The following is a 22,035-nucleotide window of genomic DNA, read 5'->3' as shown; positions in this document are numbered from 1 at the left end:
GGATACCTAATGCTAGAATATGGCTGGAGTATCTAAATGTACAGATGGGACTTGAAATCAGGCCTATGTATATCGTAAAATATACATGCTGTGAGATCATAACATGTATATCATAACATGCTGTATATCATAACATATACATGCTGTGTATATCATAAAATACACATGCTGTGAGAAGGAGTAGGAGTTTTCACTGATACTGCAGATGAAAACTAAGTAGCAGACATCTTCCAGAACAGTAGTTTATATTTGATTCAAAAATATTTTCAGCTTCAGAGGTAGATTACAAGAATACATATTGAACGCGATTCAAATACATAACATTCAATAAAATTTAATGAAGTTAATCTGTTTGCAGAATATAAAAAATAGATATTTGAAAATATTGGTGTAATTAAAAGGAAAAGAATATCTGCAAGACATTACATATGAAAAACTTGGATTCTTCCTTTGTGTTGATCATCAATTAAAAAACAGCTTTGGCCTAGGCAGGGCTCTGCTGCCTTTGATTTATCTAGGGTAATTGTGCTGTAGTTCTGGTTCTTCTTGGTCCAGTTCTGCTGCTGATTCACATGAAGGGAGGGAGTTCTTGAATTGCAGTTGTTTCTGTAAAAATAGGACTTTAAATATCCTACTTTGGGGAGATAGACTCTGAGATCTTTTAGATTCTTGAGGTGCAAAGTCATTCTAAGCTAAGCTATCATTTTTAAAAAGAAAAAGAAGTGAAAGACATTTTAAAAGAAAGCTAAAGAAAGAAGGGATGGAATCCAGTACTCAAGGAGATGCATGCCTCTTTCCCTGTTTCAGAACAGTGCAAGAAGTTTGTGGGAGAAAATCCTAAACCCAATTATGGTTGTCAAGTTACAATTCAGTCTGAACAGGAAAGGTTGTTAATGAAGCAGTATCGCCGGGAAGAAAAACGGAATGCCAGAAAAGAAAAACAAGCTGGAGAAGATGGAGAAGTTTCTGGAGAAGGACTAATGTGTTTTGATCCCAAAGAGCTGCGGATGCAAAGGTAATAAATGCCAAAAGCTGAAAAATGTTTGTGTTGTAATTGCTACTTTAACATGTAATTATTTATTTTCTTTTAGTTTGCTTTGGTGATTAGGTGATTCTGACTTTTAAGTCACATTTCATTAAAAGTATAGCTTTTTTTTTTTAATATGAAAACCTAATTTCTTGGTTAAGAAAGCAGTGATCTGCTTAATTAGAATTTCCTTGATCTTATGCATGTGGGGTAGAGATGCAGATTAGAGTAGCAGGCCATCTTTCTTAGGTCCTGTGCGTACGCTTCTAGCTTACGATTTATGAAGCGTTTGCTAAATGTATCGGAGCTGTCTCTCTCTCTTCTCCCTCTCGCTCTCCAGATTAATGGGTACTATTTTCCACATTGCCATCTAAAGGTAGAAAGAGCGAAGAGAGGAGGGAGAGGACAAGGAGGCTTTTGTATTGAGAAAAATGTAGTGGGACTCCTATTCGAACATCAATACATGCTGCAGTATTGTTTAAAGAGAAGCAAAACTATATTTAGGGAAGCCCGGTGCTTGTTGGATTGTCTTTTTTCTACACTGACTGTTACAGAAGCTGATTTTAACCTATGCTAGCTAATAATTAAAAAAGAGCTTTTACTTGTTTTACTACAATACAATGCTGGTCTTTTTACTTAAAATTGCCACACTGTTGCTTTCATTTCAGTAGTTGTATCCCCTTTTTGTGAAGGCAGCCTATGATTAGCAGAATTATTCCACTTGTTTTTCTGCTTACAGAGAACTAGCACTTTTGAGTGCTCGAAGTATGCCAGTTTTAGGCAGACAGAGAGAGACGGACTTTGAAAAAATACATTATCCACATGTTTATGATTCCCGAGCTGAAGCTATGAAAACATCAGCCTTTATTGGAGGTGCCAAGGTACGCATCTGGTGCATGACCTTCCCTGAACAATGCAGCTTTCCCAGGAAATAACGTGTGGCAGGATTTCTTTTGTTCCCACTGAAGTTTTGCTACTAGTCCTAGCACTGTGTATGAACTGCTTATTTGCAGAGGGTTTTACATACTTTCATATATTCTGTTTTTATTTTGACTATATAAGAAGTAATTTCACTCCTGAGTAGTTTATTTGTTTTTTCCTTTAAGGGCCTCTTAAGTCATTAAAGATGCTATTTTTCCTTTCTATCTCTTAAGAAACCACTGACTTTAATAAAATGAACTCTTTATGAAATTCCAGACATGATGGCTTTTGAAATTTAATAAAGTTAGATACTAAGTTTTTTTTCTTTTTAGAATCATTTTCTGAGCAGTAAAACTGATGATTTTCCATTGTGGGGGGTTCTGTGCCATTTATAAAATGAACTGGTGTGGATATGCTTTATTTTGGATGCAACCATATCATCTTTGTGAATGAAAATGATAAACTGTTGTTTGAAGAGGGTTATAAATAATGCCATTTTCCAGTTTCATACTTGAAATTAATTTTCCTGTCATACTGTTACAGGTGTTCTTACCAGAGACGGTCCAGAGAGAAAACAACAAAATGTATGAAGAAGTGAAGATCCCTCACAGTGAACCCATGCCTATTGGTATTGAAGAGAAAATAGTTTATATTAAAGATTTAGATGAGGTGAGTAAAAGTGCTATGAACATGTTGTTATCCATTTGATCAAGCCATTTGATGATCTGTCTGACTTCAGAAGCTCCTGCTCTTAACCCTGTGTTCTTCAGCCACACTTCTCAATTCCTTTGGCATTACAGGTTCAGATAGTTAAAGTTTTAAGCAGTGAATTGGGTTACCAAAATGATCTTAAAAAAACAATATAAACAAAAAATTTGTTTTAACAGATACACACACAAAAAAAAAAACCTTAGCCATTCCATTCTCCTTTTGGAGTCGATATTGAAAAGTGAGCTCTAGCTTCTACCCCTACGTGATGCAGAGCGACTTGTTTTCATCCTGCACAGCATTAAGTTTTTCTGTCTGTGAGAATAATCGATTTCTCATATGATGCTTGTTATGGGTTATGGTGAGATATGATTTTAGAGACTGAACAGGGTGCAAAACCTTTTGAAATACTGCTTCTAATGGAAGAAAGCAAATTGCTATTTGTAATGCTTTGGGACAGAAATTAAAGAGCTATGGTAAAAATGCAGGCAAAACCAACATTAGCTTTTAGATTGTAGTCATTTATAAATAGGGTGGAGGAAAATAGTGCAAAAGGGAAAAATAAACTAGCACAATAACGTCTCCAAATTATTTTTAGTACCCAAAGCCTAAAACTTGCAGTCTTATTCCTGATTATAATGTCAAATCTGTTTTCCTAACGTGAAAAATTTGCTCTTAATTTCGAAAACTATCATAAAGAGCAAGCCATATTTGCTTAAGAAGAATGTTTTATGTTTGTGTTTATGACACTCTACATGATTTTTCTGTCTTCAGGTCCTGAAATTTGTTAATCTTATTCAAAGAAACAAATAATTTTGGTGTTTCTCTTAAAAAAGATTGTCTCTTTATGCACAGAAAATAGATGACTTTAAAGCTGTACTTGAAAAGCAGAGCTGACTTGCCTTCAAACTGCAAGTGCTTGTGCTCTTGTTTTCCACTGTCCAACTAGTAGTAAGTCCTCAGATCTCCCTCTGTACTAGGCTCCATGTGGGATGGGAGTCCTCTCCCTTCTCTTAAATCCTGTCAGCCTGATGGGAAAGGGTCACCTGGTATGAACTACTGGTAACTGCTCTGGAGCTGCTGTCTATGCAGTGGCAAGAGATGCTATGCAAGTCTTCATATGGGCAGTAGAGGTGGCAGTCACTGGTGGTGCAAAGACTCAGGAAAAAGAAAAAGCTTCTTCATTTGATTTAATGTTGAATATTGAAACCATCTCACAAATGGAAGCTCTGTTGCCCAGGGCTGGTTGTTTGTGCATCTCATCACTGCCTTTTGTCTAACAGACAAAGCACCTGGAGATTCAGTTTTTAGCTCAAAGTTAAATAACGGTATGAAGCCTCTGATGGGTAAGATTTGTCTTCTGAAAAAAAAAATTACAATTTTAGGACATGAGAAAGCAATTTATAGATGATAGTGACCAAGAAAACATTAGAAACTTTATTATTATTATTATTGTTATTATTTAGAATAAGGAGTAACAATCCACTGTGTCCAGACTGTTTTCTCTTTTAAATCCTTTGAAACAGTTTTGCAACAGTAGCCTGACACATATGCTAAGGGAGTGCACACCTCACCTAAGAGAAAGAAATCCAAAAAACCCACAATGTGTTTTATGAGAGGCTGCAAGGCAATCAGCAGTGAACTATCATTTGCCTTCAAGTTTGATCACATGTGGCTCAATTTAGCACTCAGCACTGCAGTAGAAATGGGCACATAATATTTTCATACCCACTGCTAGTGGGTATGAACTGCTAGCCAAAATCATGGGAACAAGTAAGCTCAAGCAATTTTTAGTTTAAACCACTCTACTTTTCTTCTTGTCTTCCTAAGTTGATATAAACATGAGACAGAGGTAAGAGAAATGTGTTTCTCAAAGTCAACCAAATGACATCTTTTTATATCTATGCACTCATCTTGTTTTCAGTACAAATATAAGGCAATTGACTTTATCCTTAGGTGGTCTATTTTGTGAGAAAACTATCGCCATAATCAGTGTATTTTTCCTGTATTTCTGTTATATTTCCGTTTTGATTTCTGCCAAAAATTTTGTGGATACCATTCCTACCTGAGGCCATTGTGCAGTACAGGTGAGATATCAGGTTTGACTCGCCTTTCACAATCTGCCATAACATAAAAGCCTAACAGGGCAGCTGTCTCCAGTTACTGGCATTAGGCCTCTGCTGTTCTCAAAGTGATCCCTTCTGTGCTGCTTCACTTCCTGCCACAGTCCAGCTCCCCATGTCTTCTCCAATATTCTTTCTTTCCTTCCCCTTTTTTCAGTGGGAACCAGGAATGGGTGCCTGGCGTGTCTGCAGGGTTGTTACAAGAATTTTAAAAAGAGAATAAACAAAACTTTAGATTTATTAGCTTTGGTTGCTTAACATGCAGCTTGACTATTACTGAAATGTATTTTTTGTACTTACTATAAAGGTGCTTTAGCCTTTTGGCATATAAATGTACCTTTAAAGCAGTAAACTTGGGACAGGGAAAGTCCCTCTTCAAGTCTGTGAAAACTTGCTTTATCTAAGAAATTGCTATTGGTGATAAATGACATCAACTTTTTATCCAGAGGGGGTGTTCAGAATAGGATTTATTTCTTGTTTCATTCAATTTTCATTTCCTTTTACTTGTAGTACCTAATGGTCTAAATAAGATTTTTTCCTCTGCATTATGTTAAGGAATTATTACAAAATCAATATTCCCTTTTTTCTTGTGACGTTTTCATGCTTTGAAATGTAAGCTTAGTGCATGAACATATAGATGTTTCTGCATAAATTACATTTTTTCCGTATTCAGAACATTTGACCATTTATTCAAAAGTTGATCTGAGTGAATATTTCATGTGCATATTTTCCAAACCACAATTGACATTTGGACCGCATTGACTGGTTTTCAACTAATGAAAGTATGCAAGAAAATTGCTCTGAGAAAACTGTACCAGTTCCATAATCATTAGTCCAAGCTAATATAAGGAAAAAAAAAAATGTTGATCTTGATACAAACTTCTGTTTCATTTTAGAAATAATTTACTAATTCAGCACTAGGAAGATTTTACTGTAAAGCTTACCTGTAATCTAAAACTGGTGAAATGCACTCTAGTGCAGAGTGACTTCTGAATTCTTCTCCACAGTATCAGAGGTCTAGCTATTAACTTACAGTTGGAGGACATTTGCTGTACTTGAATTTAGCTCAGTAAATGTAATCGTTTTTTAAAGAAGTGTGCCTTTATTGTGGCTTTCCAGATTTTTAGATACTGCTATATGATTTTATGAATGCTAAGTAGCTTTTTGCCTTTCAGCAACTGAAAATATCTTCCCCTTGCTGAGAAGTGTTTGGAAATCAATTTGAAAAATATGTTTACTTTATAGATATAGCCTGTAATCCCATAAATGATAGTGTGCATTTTTCCCAATTGTTAAAACCTTTTTATTAGTTTAAATGTTAACGTTCTTTTGCAAATAAGTTGCTCTATATCTGTTCATGGCAGTCATTGATTTTATTGTGTCCCAGATTAATAATCTGATTTGTTTCAGATACCATTTTAAAAGAAAACATATCATAATTACTCCAGTCTCTTTTTAATTATATTTGATATTATGATGTACTTACGTACATACATTAACATATATGTATTTATATAGTTCAGAGACTGCAAGGCTTTATGAAAGAGAAAGAAACAAACCCAAAAGAGAATAGAAGAGAAGTAAATGTGTAATCAGAGAATAAATATGCAATCAAGAAATACTTTATAGGTGAATGTATAGCTACTTTCGCATGAAATGACAATACTTTTACGTCTCTGAAATCCATATCAGAATGTAAAGATTTCATAAATTAGAATAAATAATTACCATTATTACTGAAATGTGAGAAAAAGAGGTTAATCATCTATAAAAAGGTTAGTTGAGGATAAATATTTTTGTTGGAGTAGTGCCACAAAAATTCAAGAAAAAAGGAAAATGTCATCAGTGATAATGATAGCAAGGCATATCTTAGAAAAAGAAGGCAAGAAATAGAGATTGACATAGAAATGAGAATAAATGAACAGAATGTACACAGAGGGATTTTGACTGAGCAAGCATGTCATCTTTTTTTTAGTGTAACCAAGATCTGTATACGGAAGGGATATGAGTAGATATGCCAGAAGAGTCAAGCACATGGGTGTCTGCTACTCAGATGAAAGTCTGTTACAAGAGAAAAAAAAAAAAGTAAGGAAAGTGAAGAATAACTTGGGAAGTAGGATGGCTAAAGTAAAAATGGATGTTGAATTTTCTTATGAAGAGCAAGAAACAACTTTCACTGAGCAGCAGTCTGCAAGTTCTAAAACAACCTGTGTCGATCCGTGATTGTGGAAGTAATGCCAAAGTTAATCCCTTTTGGGATAGGGTGGAATGATGATAACAGAAATAAATGTATGCGCCTTGATATTTGTGGGCTTTGCATTATACAACTGGTGAACTGTAAGCCTGGACTGGCTCCAGCTGCACCCTCAGTTGTGTGTTTGTATAACATGGCTTATACTTCGGGCATTATGTTGCAGCCTGAATTCCTGTTTTGTGGTCACTTAAAAGGACAGAAATGGGAAAAATAGACACCGGAGAAATATAGCAAAAACAGGTTTTTATTATTGTGGTACTGTAAGAATGGGGAAATAATGCAATATACTTTCTTAAAATTTTAGCTTGCAAGGGATATTGGAGAAATGTTTAGGTAACCATTTGAATTGAGATTTTCAGATTGCACAGTTTCCCTGATAAACAATTGGCAATATAACTTTATTCCTTTTCCAGAATAGGGTTGTCTTTTGGCCTTCCATAAATTCATCCTTTGACAGGTTCACAACAGGTATATTTATTTGCTGTGTTTGGTATTGGTAAAGTTGTTAAAGATTCTTTTCAGAATTATCCTGACGGAAGGACATGTCTCGGGTATGTGCTTCTGTAGTTCACCCATACAAATATTTAGGGTGACTTTTCACAAAGGTGAAATCTCTTTATTGTTGCTGGTTTCTCCTTGCTTTTCAACTATAATCTGATGTCTAAACCTATTTGGTAACAATTTAAAATTGACTCTGCTTACAGTATGGTTTGATTATTTCTTCTTTAGTTGCCAGTTGTTTCACGTGCAGTTTAGTTGATAATGTTTTATAGTCTTGTCCTTTTATACTCTTTAAAAGTGTCAAAAAAAAAAAAATATATATTTTGCTAAAACATTACATTCTCAACATTATTAGGAAAGCATTTGTATAAGTTAATCCTGTAAGAGCCTTTTGAAGTTTTGGAAGAAGTTTAATATTTGTGGTGCATGAATAAGCCACACTTAATACACTGAACATGTTAAAGGTGACAAGGATACTCTGAGAGAAACTAACAAATAGGATTCTGTGAAAAATTAATAAAGTATCTTTCTATTTTATAATACTTAATGAAAACACACATGAGTAACACTGATAAAGATTGATACAGAAAGAAAAAAATAAAAACATTTTATTGAATATAAAGACATTTCTTGTGGTTTGTTATTTAAATTGTGATGTATACTATATGATAAGTAAAATTTGCTGAGAAATGTTATTTAGTAGAGTTGCATATTTTTATAGATTTCACACACTCCTGTCTTTCTGAGACAAAAGATAAACCTGAATAGAAAAGAAAGGGCTTTTCAGTATTAATGTAAGTTCAAAATGGCTGAATCTGACTTGAAGAAAAGCATTAAGCTCTTTTTAAGCTCTTTTTTTTTTTTAAGCATCTGCCAAGTGTGCATGCATATGTGCCTCTAAAATAGTTGAAAGTCTGCTGGGAACACAAGCAAACCAGTAAAGGAAACACCTGCTGAGCTACTGTGGGAGCAGATACATCTGCTTGTAGCTAGAAGTAATCTAACAAAGTGTCTACTTTTACCTGACAGATTGTAATTTGTGTAAAGATCTAGCCAATGAAAATGAATTCTGAATCCCTAAAAGAAAAATGTAACTTGTGCCAAAGAGTACTGCTCCTGAGCAGTAGGAATCTGCAGAAGCTCCTTGCTGGAATACTATTCTTTGAACTCTTTGAACTTGTTTTACCAAAAAAAAAAAAAAAAAAAAAAAAAAATTGATATGGATTTGTCAGCCAAAAATTGCAGCTACGCTGTGTGTGGTTGCTATGAGATGATGGTTAATATGGAAGAGCTTTTAAAGAGCAGGATCCCATTTTTTGCTTGTCTAGGTTTGAGAGATGGTTCTCAAGGGTCTATATTGAGTATATTTGTTTTTCTTTCATTGCAGCATGTTTGATTAGCTCTGCAGGGTAATACACAGAAATATGTTTTGCCGTCAGAAATCTTTAGATAAATTTCTCCACTTTTTTAAAAAAGCTGCTTATATTCTGTCTTTAAGATTTGCTTGTTGCCACACACTGGTGATACATGTTCATCTTCCCTCACTTACTTGTTATTTTCCTATGGGAGATCAAGTAGAAGAGTTTCTCGGAGTATTTTCACTATAGTTGGGATTTGGGAGAATAGAATAGCTGTGTTCTTGTAAGAAAAAATGAATGGGTGGTTCTTTCAGTTTTCTCTAATAAAATTTAGGAAAAAAAGCCATTTATATGTATACTGTATTCCTGGTTAGCAGTTGTATGAAATTAATGGAAACAGAGAAGCAAATTGAGTTGTAGAAAGATACACAAATATTTATCTCTATAAGAATATTCTTCTATTTTCAGTTCCCATGTTTTTACTTGATAAGTTAAAGCTATTGAGTACCTTATATGTAAAGTAGTTATCCATCAGAGCTGCTAATTTTTCCTTTTTTTTTTTGTTAGGTAGCAATAAGAATAAATAGTTTCTATCATATGTGTTTAAGGCAAGCTAAAATAAAATGTTGGACATACTACACAAATTACCTTCTGCCCTTCTGCTAAACTGTTTACATATTGGTTTCTACATGAACAGATGCAATTAAGGCCTTGTTGTGTTTAAAATAGTATTGAATTCATTAGGGGTTTTAAATGGAAGAAATACTGAAAGATAGCTGCATTTTAAAAAGATACTATTACATGAAATACTGTCACTCTGCTCTACTGACAAGCAATAGGTTTAAATTATTTTCAAAAAAATGCTTCAAATTTTGACATTGTATTAACAATAAATTCAGTCATTTATTTGTACTATAAGTTTTGTATAGTAATACCAGTCACCACGAAAAATATAAGAAATATTGTAGACGTATTCTACAACACTGTAGCTTAATGTAGGTCAAAGAGATCCAGCTTTCTGGTTTCAGAACATTTTTTTTTCTCTCATTCTTAGTCACTGTAATGTTTGAAATCCAATTATATCTACTTGCTGCTTTTGCAGCTGTTATATCTGTTGACCTCATTAAATCAAAATAATAAGTGAAATATTTAAATTGAGAGAGCAATTTTCATGCTTTAAAGAGGTATATTTGTCACATTAACTGAATATAGAGAATTTTTATTATAAAACACATGCAGGGATTTGTAAATGTTTTAATGAAAACAGCTCAGTGTTCCTAGGTGTTATAGGATAACTAAGTCTGGAGAGTAAATAGTGCCTCTGCCTTGTTAGGATATTGCCGTTTCTCAGTGAAAATCCCAATGAATCTCAAGTGAAAATCCAATACAGAGTAATTATTTAGTTGTAGTTTGCTTTGCCTTTAATAGCATACCTGAAGTCAAATTCTAGTTCTTAGTGACAATCAATCTTCAATTTAAAACAAAATATGAGATGGTGTTTAATATGATAATTAAGCTTACACTCAAGGCAAATATTATTTTTCATTTTTATGAAATTTAATCTTTAAGTGAGAATTTTAAAATTTTCATGAGGGAACTGCACATGCTAATTCTGACATGCTATCATGTTTAATAGATTAAATCTTCCTGAAAATATTAATTGTAGTTTCTCTAATTTTAATGCATGTCTTTAGCACAAATTTCACTGCTGTCCTACAGAATGTGAGTGTTTTCTCTTTGATAAGTCTCTCCTGGGTCTTTCAGTAACAGAAATAGAATTGAGATTGTCAGTCAAGGGCTTTATTTCAAAATCACTATATTTTTCAAGGTTTAAAAAAGTTTTTGAGATAGAATAGCCAATTTACAGAAAGGTTGACTTTAAATCTAATAGGCTATTTTTCTCAGATTTACAATTTTCATTAACCTCAAGGTAATTTAGTAAGTGCTAACATGGAAAATTCTAAATTTTCACAATATTTGAATTAACCACAACTATTTTTTTTCTTTTCATATAAGAATAGACTATTTTTTTTAAAAAAAGATAATTATTTATTTACTCTATAATATATTGGAGGTTAACCTGGAGAAGGGAGACAATGCTTTTCATTTACAGAAAAGTAAGGATTTTATCTATATATCTATATCTATATATACACACACACACACACATCTATCCATCCATCTACAGGAGTTACTTGTCACACTGAACAAAGAATTTGATTTTTCTCAAAATTAGGAAAAACATGCTGCTATTAATATCAATGTAAAAACAAGAGCAGGAGCTTTGAATTCAACTTAAATTCCATTTTACACTTATCACATCTTCATGTCTTTTTTTGTCTTCATTTATTATTCATTGAATTGGTGTGATGCTTCTTTATTTGGGAGTAAGGAAAAGAACAGAAGACCAGAAATTTGTTCTAATATCATGTTTTGCTTCAGAAAAAAAATATTTTTCAGCTTCTTGCCTCATTTTTTTCTTTTGCTAAAAGTAGAGGGAAGAAATAAGATAATTTCAAAGAAAACTTCATAGAAGGAGGAAGGAAAAATACGAGTGAGATAATATCATGAGTGAGATAATATAAATAATATCACATCATCAGCTCAAGAACCAGAGCAGACATTTGACATTTTCTTAAGAGGAGGATTTTATTTCCAACGTTTCTTTGGACAGACCTTTTCCAGATGTCACCAAGGAGCTTCTAAACATGAGGCAGTTTCTCTTTTTGTCATCTAAATATGTGAAAGAAGCTTAAAATTCTGTGCAAATATTCCTCCATTTTTTGCTTTGGTTCCCTGATTCTGAATAGGATAGGAATATTTCTAAATCAGCAATCTTCTAGAGCCATTCTTCAATCAGAACTGTAAATCCATGTGGAATGGAGATGATCTGGGCTTGGCTCAGATCATCTTGGTAGGGGTGTGTGTTGGTAAGGGTGTGTTACCAAGCCCAAGGATGGGCTTGGTAAGATGTGTGTTTCTTTCTTGTCCTCACCATTTTTCAGGTCCAGCCAAGAACTGCTTGCTGTTTCCATCACTGCTCTCCAGCCCTACCAGATTTTCTAGGTTTTACCTTTTGGGCTACTTTCAGCAGCCTCTTTTTTTGTGTTTTTACTTTCAAATTCTATTTCTCTATTTGGAGAAGTCTAACTAAAACCATGTCATTTGGCAACACTGACTAGCTGCATAAAAATGCCTCAAGTTTTATAGTGTGCCTTAGTATTTTTCTCATGGATGGCCAAAGCTTAGGTAATTCTTCATGATGCCTTTATTTTTCTTATTCCTTGGTGTCTTGCTTTGTCCTGCTCTGCGCCTGTTCTTGAGCAACTAGAAAAGCGTTTTCTCAGTTAACCCTTTGATTTCTTCCATGCTGTTATGTCCTTAACACTGTGCCTTAAATGACATTTTCTCTTTAGAACCAGTGGCCATGATCAGAGATGAGGGTCAGTTTTCCTTCAGTACTTGGGAGAAGGTTCTGTGAGTTGAAAATAGCCTGACTGTGGCACATAAACACCAGCTTCCTGAGAGCTGCATCCCCCGGAGTGGGGAGAGTGAAGGTTGCCATGAGTGCAGGCAGAGCCTTGCTGTGAAGGGCAATAACATTTTAGATGTTTACTCCATAGTGATTATTATATTTTGCTCTTCCACACTAACAGCTTTGTATAGTAAGAGCGGAAAAAAAACCTCTCATACTATGAAACTGTTAACATGGATGAAATATAAGCAAATTAAACTAAACCCCTTGTAAGGGCTTTATTTTAACTTTTGATGTTATTAGAAAGTGCCACAACTGTCAACAGTTTTTCTTTGCTATTTTGCTATTAGCTACATATTTGGGGATACATTTTTCTGTATAAATTGCAAATGACGTCAAAATCCTATCACAAGAGGCTGCCTTCTGATTTCTGTTTCACTGGTGTAAGTCTGGAGTAATTCTCCTGACATCAGACAGATGCTTTTGGGTTTACAGTCGACTCATAGAAATCAGGATCTCGCCTGTGTGTCTGTTGGGATGTGTAAATCTGTGTACATTTGCTATGCTGCAGAAACCGTTACTTTTATGGAAAAATCTTTCTGAAATACTTTATTATCCATTTCTTCAAATCAGACCACCAGAGGATATAATTATTCTGTCTATAGTCTTCTGTCATATTATAAGCAGGCTGAGTAATACACCATTCGTCCAGGGAGGGAGAGTAGAGGAGGATGCTCTCCAAGCTGTCAGGAACCCTGAGCTGTGAAGACCTTGGGGAGCTGTGGTCTTTTCATATCATTGCCATGAGACTCACTTTGGGTCTATATATACAGAAGTCTTACCCATATCTAATATTGAGCAACCAAATATTACTCATTGTGATTATTACTCATTGTGAATATGAATTAGTGGTTGAATAATTCAGAGAACTATAGAAAATGTATGACTGCTTAAGTAGTTCATATAGTGTAGTCCATGAAGGGGAATAGTTTAGGTAATGCTGTTGGCAATACTTCTGTTGACTTGAAAGGATTTTTGTTCAGCTTATATATGGCCTATTAGCTGTCTTGCAGGCAGTTAAATATTTCTCAAAAAAACCTTTTATTTTCAGAGAAGTTCTTGTTCCTTCCTTGGGAGAGTAGATAGATGAGATTGATCATTTTAAAACAAATATTTCTCATTTTTGAATTTTCAATTTCTATTTACTGTCTAGCTTTTTATTTACTGATTGTTTTCCCAAGGAACTTGCACTGGAATCTTGCACTAGTTAGTAGAGAACTACTAAATTTCATGGCAATTTGTATATACTTTTTAATGACAGTGTGCTGGCATTAGACTGAATGGAGATTGATTGCTCTTTAATGGAAGTATCTTTTTATTGATAAAAATTGCCCATGATGTTCATGTTTCTGAGAATGAGATAATTTTGTCAGAAAAACAACTGTTACAGAATCTTTCCTAATATGGAGCCTGAAAACCTGGAGAGGAAATGTTTGATCAGGATTTTAGGATGGCTTCCCATATGAATCAAACCATTAATAATTTTGTAGTTTGTGTATCTTGATTTTGTTCTCCCATCTGACTAGATTTGTATGTACTATTTTTTACACACAACTTTAAAGCACAAAATTAAGTTTTACTCAGCATACTTTTTTGAACTCTTTATCAGAATCTAGAAAAATGCAATGTTTATTTTGAATTTAGTGAAGTTAGTGAATTTAGCATTACTTAAAATATGGAAATGGCTACTGGTAGCTACTGGAAAGGACTGGACTGTGGAATATGGATATGACTTCTGATGACTTTTGCTAGTTAAAGTCCTGACCAGTCATTGTGGTGATAATTTAAAATATCAAGGTTGCATAGTGTTCTGCAATATTATGTTTAATAATTCACATTAAAAACAAATTTAGGAGAATTTGATGATCTCTCTTCTTCAGGAGGTCGTTATAGAGTTTCACCCTTTTTATTTCCTGGTCTGTCATTCTTAGAAATTCTTTCTGACTTCCCTGCCATTAGCATTAACAGTGACATGGATAGGTGCACTATGCAAAATCTGCCCTTTTGTTCTAGCTGTGGTTTGTGGCAGACATGTGGCTTTAAAACCAGTGCTGTGTTTGCTGTGTTTTTGGTTCCTCTAGTTACTTGTATCTGTCTAATAGTTTTTTGTTTGTTTGTTTGCTTTTAATCCAAGCTTCTTCTTTTATTACACATGGCTTTCTAGCTACTACATTTTGGATTGGACGTAATTTGTATTAGTTTGAACAATGCTGATTCTGGCTCAAAGTGAACCCTAAATTCTAGCTGATGCATTTGCATAATTTTCCTATCTTTTTGTATGACACTCTCTCCTGTAAAAATTGTCCTCTACAAAAATTGTTCCCTTAAGTCAAATGAAACCTTACTCATGAGATTAGCTGCTAAATGTAGCAGATCCTAGTATCATGCAGATTTTCTTTTACAAATTGTCAGCATGAGATATGTATACAGATTTTGAAAGACATTTTTTTTTACTTTTCATGGTTAGCCAATAGTATTCTTAATAACGTATTTTAAATAATTTAAACTTTGTTTATAGTTTCATTTTTATTTCTTAGTGTTCCTAAATCTGGTAAGCTTGAACATCCATAAATATAGGAGAATATAAAAAGTAGATTCAGGAGAGGAAGGTCCTGGAAGCCTCAGAGTTCTCTATTAATTTCTGTATGCATCTGGAGTAATAAAATAGAATTTATGCTTCCTTGGAAGTGGAGTGAATATATACATGCATAATCAGAAAGTGTTTGTTCGGGGGAAGAGGCTACTAAAGAGCTTTTTGGGGTGATGTAAATATATTTATTTTAAAAAAGGGGTGTGCATGTGTGTTTGTACACATACACACATAGATGTATACACCCACACACATGTTTGTGTATGTATATGTATATGGTTTTATTAACCAACAACATTCCAAAATACAGCAAAGGAGAAAACATATCTTTGAGAATATTTATTTATCAGAATGAGAACCTTTGGGAATTGATTCCCCAAGGCCTATAGATTTTTCTGTAAAACAGCATGGAAAAGTCATAACTGAAAATGAAATAGAACAACTGACTACAGGATGGAGATTGTTGCATCTGTATTATGTAAGATCCATTGATTACAACATATATTAAAATCAAACCAATTAGTAGGGAAAATGTTGAAACTTTTATGTAGGTATATGATTGCAACATTTATGATAAATAGATAATCTCATTAGTTTTGTAGTACAGTCATCATTATAAAAGTCATCATTACAGAATATTTGTCTTGGATTGTTTTATGTCCTGGAAGCTAGGACTTAATGACTAACATTTCTATAGTTTGTACCGTGAAAAAAATTGTTTAATAGTGTGTGAATACTCTCTGGAAAAGTGAATACTGACAGAGCAAAAGCTCTTTAAGAATGAGGAGTGTTTAAGCAAATGTCATATATATTAATAAGTGAAAAATGACTATTCAAAGGGAGATAATATCCAAACATCTCTTTTGGATAAAATACTAAGAAGTATTTTTTTTTTTCTTCTGTGTTGGGCTAGATGATTTCTAAAGGTCTCTTCCAACCTTCAGGATTCTCTGATTCTTTTTCAGATGAATGAGGCAGATATTATATTATGTCTATATCTGTTCGTACTGAATTTGCTACTAAAACGTGAGCATCATAACTTGAGGCTGACTTAAAAGCTCACTGGGCCACCTAGTGAAATTATGTGATGCTGAAGCTAATCATATCTGACAAGCGATCTCTACCAACTAGTAGTGTTAATGCTTAAAGTGGTGGGAAGGATTAACAGAAGATCTTGGATCTTACCAGCACGTGCAATTAGCACTGTAATGGTCTGGGTGAGAGAGCAAGCTCTAGACTGCAGGTCTGAACCTCTGAGCAGGTTTCAGAGGTTTGCTTGGAAAGAAAGTGCGTCTCCGTGTCCTACTTTGTAGTTGCTCTGGCTAATGAATGTGATGCTCTAAAAACTCTGTTCGTAAAGTGCTGATCGCTTGTGCCATCTTGAACAGGAGTTGCTGTCACGACTGAGCTGTTCCTGAGCAGCAGCGTGACCACTGCCTCAATCACACTGACTCATTCATGATTTTTACTTTAATGACTCAAATGACTTTTCAGTTAACAGTTTCTGGTTTCTGAATGGCCCTTGGAGCATCGATACACAAATACCACTTTAATGAAATAGCTAATTTAGAAGCCTTTCATTAAGTGTGATCTTATTTAAGCACAAAACCTAAGACCTTGTGGTATTTGTATGAGTGAATTTCCTGAGGCAGAACTTGGTAGTGCACTGAAGTAAAAAGTAAGACTTTAGATGTAAGAGTGGTGTTGAATAACTTTTTTCTGGGTTGTGGAAATAAATGTTTCTCAGTGGTCTCTCACATTGATTCAAGTTTATATAAAAATGGCACTCGGACATTGAATTGTGTGGTATGAGTAGCACTCAGGTTATGCTCTGTTTGAACTGGCTTTAGATTTGCCTAGAATCCTGGTGACAAGTAGCTGTGGAACAGAAAGCTGAAAAAGAGTTGCATCTCCATCAGCTTTAATTAAAAAGAAAATGACCAAATGAATAAGGAAAATAGATTCCATTTACCTAGTGGCTCCTTATCCATTAAGTGGCTACCAGTCCATTAAGGAAAAAGGGGTTTCACTGATTTATCTGAAAAAGAAGTGGTATGTAGGAGGTGTCCATAAAGGAAAACATGGCTTTCAACTTTAAAGCTAGGCGGAGTTTAAAGCTAGTCTGACAACAGGAATTGAAAAAGCAAACCTGGTGAGTAGGCAGATGTAAATAAAGAAGGATTTATGTTCATACAGTTGCAATTTCCATTGTTTTTAGTCATTTTAAAGAGCAGAGCTAGCTTGTTATTTTGCTAATTTAGTAATAGTTTAGAGATTTAGTAATGTTAACTTAGTTAATCGTTGACATCTGTCTAGATAATGAGATTGTGATATTCTTTTTCCTTTATTTGCTGATTTTGATACCCAGTCTTCTCTGGTGTTTCCTGAAAATTAATTTACATACTGATAGTTACGAAGACATCTGTGATGTGATATTATGATTTCCTGATAGGAAATCAGACTGGAAATTTTATTTATTTATTTATTTATTTATTCTAACCATAACAATTATGTTGTCCCATGACTACAGTAAATTTAATTCCTTCCAAATGTTGAGGAAAAATGATGAGCTTTGTATTATCCTTTTAAAGCTTAACACAGGCAGGATCAATAGATTCCCATAGGCAAGAGCTTAAGAAAATGCTAAAAGGTCTGCTTTATTTAATTGTATGTGCAGTCTCATAACTGTAAGGAAAGTTATGTTTAAATCTCTTCATGTTCAATAATGTAATTTTGGAAAATTGTTGTAGTTCTTTGCTAAAGATACTTTTAACTGACAAGCAGGGAAAAAAGCAAAAAGTTTTTTTTTTGAGGTGGAAAGAACAAGAGGAATAGGGCAAATACAGTAAGCCAAATTTCAAGATTTTTGTCAAGATTTTGATTTATAAAATTAAAAAACATATTCAGTGTAACTTAGCTCTAAAAATATTGTCAAATTTCTTTAGGAAAGGGCTTTTGTTTTTGAAGGCTGTGACTTGTTGTGTATACTACTGGAGATAGAGGTAAACAGCAGCAATAATAATAATGAGATTTCCTCATAATCAAAGAAAGTTGAATGATGTTACTATGTGTGAGGTTTTGGGTTTTTTTTTTTTTTTGTTYTTTTTTTTTGGGGGGGGGGGAGAAGGATGTGAATTGAGAATTTCTTAGCATAATTCAATTTGTTTGCACACAATTAGCTGTAAATTTTTTTTAAATCATCTCCAGCAGTTTCTTGTGTGTTGCTGTCTCCCCTTCCATAAGAGCCACTATAGCTTATCATACTGCACATCTATACCCTACTCCTATGCATCTTGCAGGTTTAATGATTTTTTTTTTTGCTAATAAACAGTAATACAGTCAGAACTTTAGAAACAGATATTCTGTAGTTTTTCTGCTATACATTTATTTTGTCCACACTCTTTTAATAAAAAAAAAAAATAAAAAAGAAGGAAAGTGAAATGCTGAAATAGCATGTGGATGAAGAGCTTCATTAACTTTAAGACATGTTATCCTGATAAATTTTGTTTTCTTTATGGATGCAAACTTTATGGGTTGGATTTGGTAGTCTCAGAGCACTTGTGCATAAGTAATAAATATACTTCAACAGTTATTCTATTTTTTGTTGTTGTGCTTTCTGTATCTTATTTTTTCATGCAGGCACACACACACACATGTGAAAGATCAAAATACATGTATTGTTATTTTATTTTATTTTATTTTTGTTTTAAACAGATTGGACAACTTGTATTTAAAGGCATGAAACGACTGAACCGAATCCAATCTATAGTTTTTGAGACTGCCTACAACACGAATGAGAACATGCTGATCTGCGCGCCCACCGGGGCTGGGAAGACCAACATTGCCATGCTAACAGTCCTACATGAAATTCGGCAGCATGTTCAGCATGGTGTTATCAAAAAGGATGAGTTTAAGGTAAGAATTTAATGAACCAAGGAACAGCTTTTTAATTTCTAAGGTGAAACCTATATGTTTTACATGTATTATGAAATCAGTAAGTTTCCAAGGGTATTATATTTTTCCAAGTCAAAGATAGGCCAATTTTGATTTACTTGATTACGGTTAAAGCTATTCTTATTTGTGTTCTAAAAATCTTATTACCCACGTGAAAAGCTATGAAAATGCATTTAGCTTTGATGCAGAACCAATTTTCAAAGTGATGAGGCTGTATAAATAAAATCCATTGTCCTTTAAACAGCTGCACACTTATCCAACACAGATAACTACTTTTCATATATCACTATTAAGATTTCTCACTGTAAGTGCCTGGCATCATATTTCATAATAAATTGTGATTTGTAATGGTTGCCATGGAACAAATGACATTGTGGGGTTTGCTCATTTATCAAGCTGGTGTCCTTTTGGTGCAGATTGTGTATGTTGCTCCTATGAAGGCTTTGGCAGCAGAAATGACAAATTACTTCAGTAAGCGTCTGGAACCACTAGGCATTGCTGTGAAAGAGTTGACCGGTGACATGCAACTGTCAAAAGGTGAAATTCTGCGAACACAGGTACACTCAAGGCTTTAAATATTGTCCTGTGTGCATGTCTGTATACTGTCCATAGACATACTGCTGCTGTCTTTTTTTTTTTTTTCCTTTCAACTTAATTATAAAAGGATTGGTGAAGCAGCTGAAATGTTAGTACTGAGCATATAATTATGCTAGCTATGTTGCAAAATGTGACAAGTGAGAAAATTCAAAACCATTAAAATACTGTTGTTTAAAATATGGGCTAAAATGGTACATTTATTAAACTTTTGTGGTTCTCCCATCTAGTGTTACTGCTGTGTTTTGAAATAGACACTTGTGCTCCACTTCCTTATAATCTTTGAATTAAATCAATAGATAATTTTTCATTACTTTTATGATGTGAGAAAATATTCTTAAATGATTGTAAAAGATAACCCTGTTAAAAAGACCTGGAGAGAAGGTCTTTTGTGCCACAGCACAGTTTTGTGTGCCTTTCCCTGTGCTTTTCAAGCTGTCATTTGTATTCATCCAGAAGGCATCCAGGTCTGTTGTTGTTCCATATATTTATAGCATTATACATGAGATGATTTTACTTCCATATTGTTGCAGCCTGTGCCTTGAATATTTACTGGCAGTGTTGTGGATATAGAATCCAAGCTTTTCAAGAAAATGTATTTCTGGTTTGCCCAATAATTAAAGGAACCTTAAAAATAAAAATAATCAAGGTTGTTTTGCTTTCTGACTTTTACAACAACTTTGCCAGTCTCCCTCAAATATGCAGTTTGCTGGATCTTTTTTTGTTGGAAACATTAAAGTGAGATGTTAAACAGTGACCCACATTTCTTCTCACACACACACAAAAAAAAAGGGAAACCGTTTCTTCCAGTTTTAACTTAATTTTCACATCTTGTCCAGTGAAAGCCACAGTGACTACTTATCTACCTATAAGAATTTTAGTACCCTTCCAATACAGATTAATTTTACACAAATGAGTGCTATGCTCAATCTGAGAGCAGAAGAAAATAACCTGGTTAAAAAAACAGTAACTCCTAGCAATTTCACTGATCCCATGCAATTCTCATAGTTTAAATATCTTATATTTCCACTTCCTTTTTTTAAAAAATTTGAAAAAAAAATGGAAAAAAATCTAGGGAAGTATAATACCTTACAGCTGCTGTTTCTTTATCAGTTGATTATCTGTAATAAGCCTGTTGGTATGCTGACACAGTATTATCCATGAATCTTGGATGCATAGACATCACTTAAAATGCTTTATGATGTACTTTAGCCGTGATCTGTTGTTGTAATATGATCGCATGGTGTTTAAATTGAAAATATTAGAGAGAATGAGGTGTGTCTTTTTCTGGGTAGCGCTTCAGCTACTGCAAAGGGTTTGTTTTTTTTCTTGTCAAAAGACTGTTGACTGCTTGGGTGCTTGTCCTTTCTGAGTGTTTGTGTTACGCAATTTAGAAAGAAGAACTTGTGTTACACAATTTAGAAAGAAGCAACTTACAGGCTTTCAGATCAGCTATCCCTGACTGTGTTTGCAACAAATACAGTAGTAATAGTTATCTTTTGAAACTTTAGAAGACCTAAGGGTATTTAGACAGGTATGGGTTCTTGTCACCAAGTCTGAAAGCAGTGCCCTGTGCTACCACAGTGTATTGGAAACAGGTGGTTGTGAAAGCTGCATGTGTTTAGTACTGGAAAACTGTTGTAAGTGCTGCAGTGTTGAAAAAATTGCTGCTGACTTTAACTACTCTTAAAGACTTTGTTAACTCTTAAAAGTAGTGGACAGTGAAAAACCTGTAAGAGATACTTTCTCTTGAATGTTTATGCACACATTTTCCACACACACAAGTAAGTATGGAAAATTTAGATCCATGGCAGAGCATGGTGAAAATTCTCAGTTCATGATAATACTCCAAGTACACTGAGGTTAAGACCAGTTATCCATACTTTCTCTGTTGCTACGGTTATGTAGTAGTTGATATCAAATTTAGTCAACTGTTAAAACAAAGTAGCTTACCTAGTCTATAGACCTCTCTATATTTCTGTACTTACAGAAATTACAATTAATTACAATCAATTAAATGCTACATAAAAAAGAGTCAAAATGTTATGTGAGTAGTTATAATGTTGAAACTTTTGAATTAATAAGTATGTTTTGTTTGTAATTTTCTTGTAGTGTAAGTTTTTTAATATATGAAAGGTATTTTTTAGTATTGTTGATCAAGAAACATACAAATAAGAAGGCAAGGTTATTCATGGAAAAGGTGTTATGAGGTTTTCTGTCATCAGCATAGTACTAAAGAACTTCAAATTCCACAGAAGATGGTGTATATATTTACTGAAATACAGTGCTGTACCTGTCAGCAACAGCCATCTTAAGAACATGTATTCCTGCAACTTGCAGGTTCACGGGGACCTCAAACTGTCTGTCTCTTTTTCATGAGCCATAGATTTAGTAGAAAAATAATCCTTGCACAATTAAAGAAGATGGTATTTGAAAACAAATTTGCGAATCTGAAATTAGTTTCAATTGT

At 34.0% G+C, this 22,035-nt stretch overlaps 1 protein-coding gene across 2 annotated transcripts in view; it reads left to right on the top strand.

Moving 5' to 3' along the window:
- The window catches only part of ASCC3 (activating signal cointegrator 1 complex subunit 3), a 241,478-nt gene that overhangs the window by 36,997 nt on the left and 182,446 nt on the right, over nucleotides 1-22,035 (top strand). For both annotated transcript variants that reach the window (XM_026038316.1, XM_026038315.1), the window contains 5 exons: nucleotides 808-1,015; nucleotides 1,767-1,908; nucleotides 2,492-2,617; nucleotides 18,732-18,932; nucleotides 19,388-19,528. In XM_026038316.1, coding sequence (XP_025894101.1) covers nucleotides 808-1,015; nucleotides 1,767-1,908; nucleotides 2,492-2,617; nucleotides 18,732-18,932; nucleotides 19,388-19,528 — 818 coding nt within the window. The remainder of the gene's footprint in view (nucleotides 1-807; nucleotides 1,016-1,766; nucleotides 1,909-2,491; nucleotides 2,618-18,731; nucleotides 18,933-19,387; nucleotides 19,529-22,035) is intronic.

Source organism: Nothoprocta perdicaria, unplaced genomic scaffold, assembly GCF_003342845.1.
Source record: "Nothoprocta perdicaria isolate Ctin4 unplaced genomic scaffold, notPer1 scaffold_207, whole genome shotgun sequence".
In the NCBI taxonomy this organism is placed as follows: Eukaryota; Metazoa; Chordata; class Aves; order Tinamiformes; family Tinamidae; genus Nothoprocta; species Nothoprocta perdicaria.
Note: the sequence above shows the minus strand (reverse complement) of the source record. Positions and strands in the feature narration are given on the sequence as shown.